Source organism: Gymnoscopelus microlampas (assembly GCF_963454915.1).
Source record: "Gymnoscopelus microlampas genome assembly, chromosome: 9".
Lineage (NCBI taxonomy): Eukaryota > Metazoa > Chordata > Actinopteri > Myctophiformes > Myctophidae > Gymnoscopelus > Gymnoscopelus microlampas.
Window position 1 is genome coordinate 3644614 of NC_139946.1, and position 8679 is coordinate 3653292.

General features: G+C 43.3%; 1 protein-coding gene across 1 annotated transcript; it reads left to right on the forward strand.

Moving 5' to 3' along the window:
* Positions 1-6304: 6304 nt before the first annotated feature.
* Positions 6305-7312, forward strand: LOC311052486 (kelch domain-containing protein 3-like; the record flags this gene model as incomplete). Its single annotated transcript, XM_084067449.1, has 1 exon — positions 6305-7312. One exon carries the CDS (start codon positions 6305-6307, stop codon positions 7310-7312), a length of 1008 nt encoding a protein of 335 aa, XP_083923575.1.
* Positions 7313-8679: the final 1367 nt, after the last annotated feature.

Genomic DNA, 8679 nt, shown 5'->3' on the forward strand with positions numbered 1-8679 from the left:
GGATTTAACCCGTTAGAACCGGGAAAAGCAGCCGTGTCATTTAGGATTTTATAGCGTTGTTGGCTATTCAGAAATGGCTAGATACACGGACCGGACCGCTGGCGTTACTGGTCCGGGCACATATAGGCTTGATGTAGCGTGACAGCGCGTCGCAGGTTCAGTCCCGATTCCCTCCCCTCCCCAAAAAAAAACAGATGTACAAGCTCATATCGCCTCAATTCGTGCTGCGCTATGAGCTTGTAGATCTGCTATTTTTGAAACATTTTGAAAACACTTAACTCAAATCTTTTTTTTATTTTTGGGGGTCCCTGGAACAAAATATTTTGAGATGGGGGTCCGCAGCCAAATACATATTTTTTGGGAGGTCCTTGACATGAAAAAGTTCTTTGGCTATTCAAAAATAGCAGATATACAAGCTCATTGCGCGGCACCAAGTGCCGCGCTATGAGCTTGTAGATCTGCTATTTTTGAAAAAGCGTGAGAATTATTATTTTTTTCCGAAAAACTGTTTGGAATAAAACAATTTTTTAGAAGTGGCCTCAGGTTTTAAGGGGTTAAAGGGAGCAAAAGGTTTGACATAAAGTGGCTTTGTTGATTGCGTGAAATTAGGTCCCTGCATACTGTACTGTGCTCCTTACACTGCACTGCTGCTGTTACGCAAGACCTCTATTTTCTCATTGCTTATATAAAAGCCTGCTAGCATTTCCATTACCCTTTTCTTCAGAAGCAGAAATGACAATAGCTTTCTCCAGCCGTAATATGATTACATTAACATGGAGGCGGAGGAGGTGGAGCCCGTTTTGTTTGCTAGAAGCACAAATCAAACTGGCTGCTGTGTGTAGTTTTTACGCTGTAGTTTTACTACACACAGTAAAACACGACACAACCCCACTTACTGAAAGCAGTGGTGGAAAAAAGTACTCACAGTTTTTTAACTTAAGTAAAGATATCAATACGGCAATATAGAAATACTATGTGTTTTATGTTACAAGTAAAAGTCCAGAATTCAAAATGTACTTGAGTAAAAGTATAAAAGTATTGGTATTAAAATGTACCTAAAGTACCAAAAGTAGAAAGTACAATTATTATGCAGAATCTCCCATTTTGAAATGTATAAACATCTTTTGAAAATAGCCGATCTACAAGCTCACAATGCGTCGCATCGCGACGCATTGTGAGCTTGTAGATCGGCTATTTTCAAATGGACGAAATGTATGTAGGACTAGTGGTTAATGTGTGTTTTGTAATAATAATCAAAATCTACAAAGTAACTAGTAACTAAAGTTTTCAAATAATTGTAGTGGAGTAAAAGTAAAAAATTTGTCTCTGAGATGTAGTGGAGTATAAAGTATAGACAATTGGAAGTAAAGTAAAAGTTCCTCAAAATTGTACTCAAGTACTGTACATTACTTGAGTAAAATGTACTTTGTTACTTTACAGTCCACTGACTGAAAGCCATGGACCCGAATCCTCCGGTTTCGGAAAGGCTTTCCCAACTATACTTCGCAGAGTCAGGACATCTGGAGGTGCGCGGGTTTCGAGGGAAACGTTCTGAGACCGCCTTTCCGAAGCTCGGAATGACGTCAATTAAGTAATTATTATTATATAAGGTTCGGACCTGTAGTCTGCAGTGGTTCTCAACCTGTGTGCCGGGGCCCACTGGTGGGCCGTGGGGACATTGCAAGTAGTGGGCCCCAAAATGATTGGCAAGACACTAAGATTTCGATGACAATATAACATTAATATTTTAAAGACAGGGTGCCGTGATTTTCAGTGATTCCCCCCCCCCCCCCCCCCCCCCAAAAAAAACAACATAATCATCAGGTGTTATGGTTATACTAGGAGGAAGATCTTTTTTCAAAAAAGTGTACAGAAATTGTTAAAATTATGTTTTTATGTGGACACGCCTCCAGTTCATTAAGTATACCTGGTTCTCACCTTAGCACTGGTTCTCACCTGTCCTAGTCCCTCCTCCTCCTCATGCCCACACCTGTTGTGTTATGATAATGAGGGGGAGGGTATGTTTTTACTACGTCACTAAAGCACTGTTTCTCTGTTTAGCACGTTTGACCCTCAAGGTTTCAGCCGCCAGGAAGAAACTCAAAATAGTCAGAGAAGACATAAAACACCATAAAAACACCACCAGGGGGCTTAATGAAGTTCTAACTTCATAGACACATGAAAAACAGAAAAAGTGCAAAAACATGGCACCAGCTCTTTAAATAAACATCTGAAAATGCACACATCAGCCCACCCATCTGACCACTTAACACGGATGTAAACCTGTATGACTCTTAGTTCAGTCTGCTTGGGTCTGTGTCTTCATGTAATTTACATGCCACTTAAGCCTAATTTATACTCAATCACACCATGATGCCGCTTAAATCCATTAAATCGTTGCTGTCGGGCAGAAACCTCTTCTCTCCATATTCAAACTTCTTGTGTTTTTTCGTAAATCAACGCTCTACTTGATCATACTACAGCGTCACACAAAAAGTATGAAAAGCAGCAGATCCGTAAGCTCAAAACACGCCGTGTTTCGCGCAGGCGGATCGGCTACTTTTGCTATTTTTGAATTTGAATCCTTAAAAGTAACAAAAGTTTTTGACATACCGTATGAGGTTTCCACCCGAGAGACGAAGTCTAACATAATGCCATTTGTCGAGTGTTCCAGTGTTGATTCCGTCGACTAAAACCATGACGAAAAGTTTTCGTCAACAACCTTTTTTCACTGACGAAAACAAAATAAAAACTAAGCTAGGATGACTGAAACTAAGACTAAATATATTGACAATTTCGTCAACAAATGAAAACTAGACTAAAATGTTAGACAGGGACTAGTGGAGAAGAGATCCAGTAGAACTAAAGATGAGCCATTTTATGTTTGGTTGCGCGTGGGTGTTGCAACCAAGTGTAAAATCAGGCATTACGACGCCATCAAGGCACCGCCACAATACATTTTAGTCGACTAAATCAATTGTAGATTTAGTCGACTAAAATCTTATGATATTTAGTCGACTAAAACTAGACAAAAACTAAAACATTTCAGATGACTAAAATATGACTAAAACTAAATGGAAATGTATTCAAAAGACTATGACTAAAACTAAATCAACACTAGAGTGTTCTCCCATGTCCAGTGTGTCTTGCAGTAGGGTGCTTTGTGAGTGTATAGATTTCCTAGCATGGATTTGTAGCAGTGTTGTTGTGTTTGGACGCTAAGTAAACACTGGTAGGATGAGTGCCTGTCTTCTTCTGAGGAAGCCACAGGGGAGAGAGTCCATGTCAATCCCATAAGCAGTGGTGGAAAAAGTAGTCAAATGTTTTACTTGAGTAATAGTATCAATACTTCAATGTAGAAGTACTCTGTTACAAGTGAAAGTCCAGAATTCAAAATGTACTTGAGTAAATGTACAAAAGTATTGGTATCCAAATGTACTTAAAGTACCAAAAGTAAAAGTACTAAAATGTTTGAAAATAGCAGATCTACAAGCTCACAACGCGTCGCGATGCGACGCGTTGTGAGCTTGTAGATCTGCTATTTTCAAATAGCCTAGGTATACAATAGGGCTAAAGTGGTTAATGTATGTTCTATAATGTAATCATTTATATTAGCAAAGTAACTAGTAACTAAAGTTTTCAAACAATTGTAGTGGAGTAAAAGTACAATATGCCTCTGAGATGTAGTGGAGTAGAAGTAGAAGTATGAACAATTGGAAATACTCCATTAAAGGAAAAGTACCTCAAAACTGTACTTGCCTCAAGTACAGTACTTGAGTAAATGTACTTAGTTACTTTACACCACTGCCCATTTAGGGAATAGCGCCCTGGACTATGTGTCTGTTCAATCCATAAACTGTAGCCTCTCTGGAGGGCCCCGTCGGGCCCCATGGCTCCTGGAACCTGCCTAAACTTCTCATTCCCGTTCTCCTGCAGCCCTGTCTGTGTGCACAGCGGACAGTGTCAGTGGAGACTCCCGTTGCCGCAAATTCCCAGCAGAGAAGTTCATCCCGGGCTCTATCTATCTTCTGGCTAATAGCTTCCTCTTCTGTGTCTAAGAGGGCAAGGCTGCTGGTTAGAGCGGTCTGATCACGGCAGACAGATAGGAGAGCACTTGTTCAACCACGAGACAATAATACAATGTTAGCACCGTGAGGCCATCTGTAGTGCTGCTTTTTTTGTTTTGTCCTACTTGATCATACTACAGCCTCACACAAAAGCATCAACAGTAGCAGATCTGCAAGCTCGTAGACGATATCAGGTGTGTGTGCGTGTGCGCGTGTACGTGTGTGTGTGTGTGTGTGTGTGTGTCTTAGGAGAGAAATACTATTGTGCTGATTCGTTTGAGCTCCTCAGATTTGAGTGGCTTTATATTGGGTCAAGGAGAACTGACCCACTGTCTGGTGTTTGTGTGTATCTACTGTATGTGTGTGTATGTATACATATATATGTGTGTGTGTGTGCGTGTATCTGCAGGAGAGGCCTACATTACAGCACTACAATGATATCTTGAGCCCCCCCTTTAGTTTTGAGTGGTTTTTACATGAGGTCAGAGACAAACCACTATAGTGATAAGTGACCCCCTGTGTGTGTGTGTGTGTGTGCGCGTGTGCGAGCGCACTGTGTGCGCAGGCTGAGAACAGAGTGGGAGTGCAAGTGAAAAGGTCAAGTCCATACAATCAGTGTCACCTCGATGTGACCCCCCCACCCCCCTCCCACGTTGTCCTGGTAATTAACAGATAACCTTTAATGAGGCATGGGGCTCTCACGAGCCCCCTAACGAGAGAAATGTCACATTTAACCAGAGAAACATCTAGGGCACACGTAACACGGACACACACACACACACACACACACACACACACACACACACACACACACACACACACACACACACACACACACACACACACACTTGGCTAAAACGCACACACGCACACACACACACGGAGGACGAGGTGCGAGGATGCGCTGTCATGTTGCAAATGTCATCGGCCTGTTAACCCATTAAAACCGGGAAACGCATCTGTTGTATAACCACTTTAAACTGTTATTTTAAACTTTGGGCTATTTTTTTTTTAATCGTGCAATTTTTTGCAAATCTTTGAATATATATATATTTTTTAAGCAAACATTCTTTACTCAAATCTTGGCTTCAGGGGGGTCCCCTGGAACAACACATTTTTTTTAAATGGGGGTCAGTGGCCAAATACATATCATTTTTGGGGGTCCTTGACATGACAAAGATTGAGAACCACTGATATATAGAAACATACGTTTTTCAGATAACGTTTTCTTTTTAGAGGACATTTTTAGAATGGGCTTCAGGTCTCAATGGGTTAATGTACAGAGTGTTTTGACTGGCTGATCTTTACAGTAGGACACGTGGGAGGTGATGGAGGGAGGCGGGCGGGCTGGGACACGTCAGCCTGTCTAAAAAACTGTTGTCATCTCATCTGTCCCCAGGAGGAACAGTGGGGGACGTGTCACTTACGAGAAAGTAACAAATTATACTCAGTAAAAATCCTCCCTGACCGTACAAATGGATACATGAACACGGATGATTATACCGTGTAGCCTCATTTACGCAGAAGTTTGAATGTCACAATGTCACATGACATGAATTGTGGGGGGGAAAAAAATGTATGTTTAGCAACTTTTAATAACAAATCCGCCGCATGCCTTTAGCAACTTCCCCCTAAAAGTGTGTTTTCCAGAGCCTTTGGGACTGGGATTGTGTTTGTTGATCAATTAGGGCAGTGGTTTTCAACCCTTTTCATATCAAGGTCCATTTATTCGGCATTTGAGCCACGGACCACCATTTGATGAGATTTAGCCTCTCAGACCCAACACAGAATATTTTGTTATCGTTGGTGGTACACTAGATCAAAATAACAATTGTTTAATTAATTATTAAGATGGTTAACAGTAATTTAACTCTTGAGAGCGTAAAATGAAACCAAATGGATCCATAAGGGTCCATCTGGTTTCATTTTACACTCTCAACAGTTAAAGATCTATAAGGGTCCATTTGGTTACCAACTCTCCATCATTTAGCTGGGGACTACCTGGAACCCCCTTAAGGACCACTGGTGGTCCCCTGGTTGAGAACCACTGAATTAGGGAGATCAATAGGCAACCCATCCCATCAGGCTTTGCGGATTGGCCAAACTTTGCCTGACGCTTGTGTCACTCAAACCGATATACTGTATAAGTGGGCAGCGGGCCGAACAACGCTCCATTCTGCTACACAGCAAGACTACCCAGCTGGTGTGGTCTCTTGTGATAAATGATGCGCTGGACAATGCATATGACAGGAGGGCCGAAGAGAAGCGGTCACACTGCTGTCGGAGTGGGACACAAGGTGTACTCCTTTGGAGGGATTCTCGACGACAACAACGCTCAGATCGATGTGCATGTCTTCAACACGGTGTCTCTCGACTGGACCAAGCTGTCCCCGGTGACGACCGGGAACCCTCCGGAGCTTCCCTCCATGTCCTGCGGTCACACGGCCGTGCTGATAGGCTGCGTCGTCTACATCTGGGGGGGCGAATGCAACCCTGTAGGGTACTGCAACGTTCTGTACACGTTCAACGTCGACACCCATCGATGGCTCAAGCCCAGGGTTTCGGGGACTGTTCCGGAGGGGAGGTTCCAGCACTCGGCCTGCGTCTTGGGGAAGGTCATGTATATCTATGGAGGGTTCAAATTCCACCGGAACCCTAAATGCACGAATGACATCTCCAAGCTGGACACCGACACAATGGTCTGGTCCTCAATCAACACCAGTGGCAAGCCTCCGCCTGTTTCGTCGTATCACACTTCCACCATCATCGGGACAAAGATGTTTGTATTCGGGGGCCGAGGAAAATACTCCTACCAAGGAGACTACTACAACACCATCAGAGTGTTCGACACCAAGACCAACCGGTGGCTGCACACGCCTTCTTCACAGCGCGATATTCCAGAAGGACGCTGCGGTCATTCGGTCTTTGTTTACAATGACGAGTTGTTCATATTTGGTGGGAAAAACTGGAAGCAGACCTTCAATGATCTGTGGAGATTCAATCCAAAGCCAGGAACGTTCTCCTGGAAGAAGATTGGGCCCCGGGGGAAAGGCCCGCGTCCAATGTATGGGATGTGCTGCTGCAGGGTGGGAGATCGCGTCATGCTCTTCGGAGGATTCTGCCCACCCGATGACCACATGTACGTATTGGACCTGAGTCCCCGTCTGAAGACGCTATGCATGCTAGCAGTTATTCAGTACGATCTGGAGCTGTCGGGTCTCCCACACATCTCGAACGACAGCTAGAGCTGAGGAAAATGGTGACCACGGTCTCCAACAGAAATACCCAATGTGTAAAGATATATGGGGGATCTTAAAGGGTTCGGGAAGAGTATGGCTTCAGTAGAGGAGAAGCTGGCTTCAGTCCTGGCGCGAATTACTAGAAGTTGGGAGGAGAGAGTCAGCTAAATAATTAAATAACCTGTGCATCGTTAGGATACCAGAGGGAACGACGGGGAAACAATATGATCGTCTTTCTGAATGAGATGTCGCCATCTCTCCTGGACTCTCCCCTCAGTCATTGTGACCCGAATGAAAGACGCACCAAGACCCAGGACAATCATAGCGAGGCTCCTCGGACATAACAACCTCAAAGACAGGGAACGCATTCGACAAGTTGCTAGAGAGAAGAAACAACTCACCCGTTAAGTGGAAACACTCTGTTTTCACTTAACGGGTCACACATTTGGTTCCATTTGTACACTCTCAGAGTTATGGGGGTCGCGGAAACCACTGTGCTACACTAAATGGAACAGGGCCTTCATTAGTATCATTGGTAACACCTGTTAAGGAAGTGAAAATATGACTGCTGTGAATAGAGCCTATGATATTTCCAGACTATTCCAGAGAGACACAGACCAGGAGGGGACGATTCACACAATGCTCGAAGGCTCATCTTTACGACGACAACACTGGAAATTGAGTTTTCCATGCTATACCCAGCAGTGCTGAGGATCGACGAGGGAAACGGTGACCCAGAGAAAGCTATGGACTTCATGAGAAAGGTTCTTTCCACCCCGTTGCCGGGCAGTGTGGGCGGAGAGTTTGATAAAGAATATTTTTTGTTAATTTGCAACTAGGACTAGATTAGTTTGGTTTTACCATTCATTTTAAGGCGAATGTAGGTGGTCTTTTTTATATTTCTTGGGCGTACACTGTGGTGTTGAACAATCTAACCAATGAGTCATACACCATGAGACTTTTGTTATTTTTTCCGGGCTTGTGCCAGGTACTTTTAATGGCACTATATGGACCCGGTTTAGGAGACTCACACTTACAGTTGTATTTTAGTTTTACTTTTTTGCCAGGCATCAGAGTATATTATCAGAGTGGTTCACAGAGGAGATTATGTGCTCATCTTGTGCCTGTATTTAGACCAGGTGCTGGACATCAAGGCAAGAATCAAAGTTAAAACATCCTCACACTGGTTTAAAGCTCCCAAGACTTATTTTATAAGTCATTAATAAAAGCTTTAAACCAGTGTGCGGATGATTTTACCTTCTTCTGTATTATCAGAGTAGCCACATAGTAATCCATTCATAATTCCATTATAAATAACTAGAAAATGTGCTCCTCGGAGCACAAGTCTCCGCCAGCAGATTTTGGAATTTATT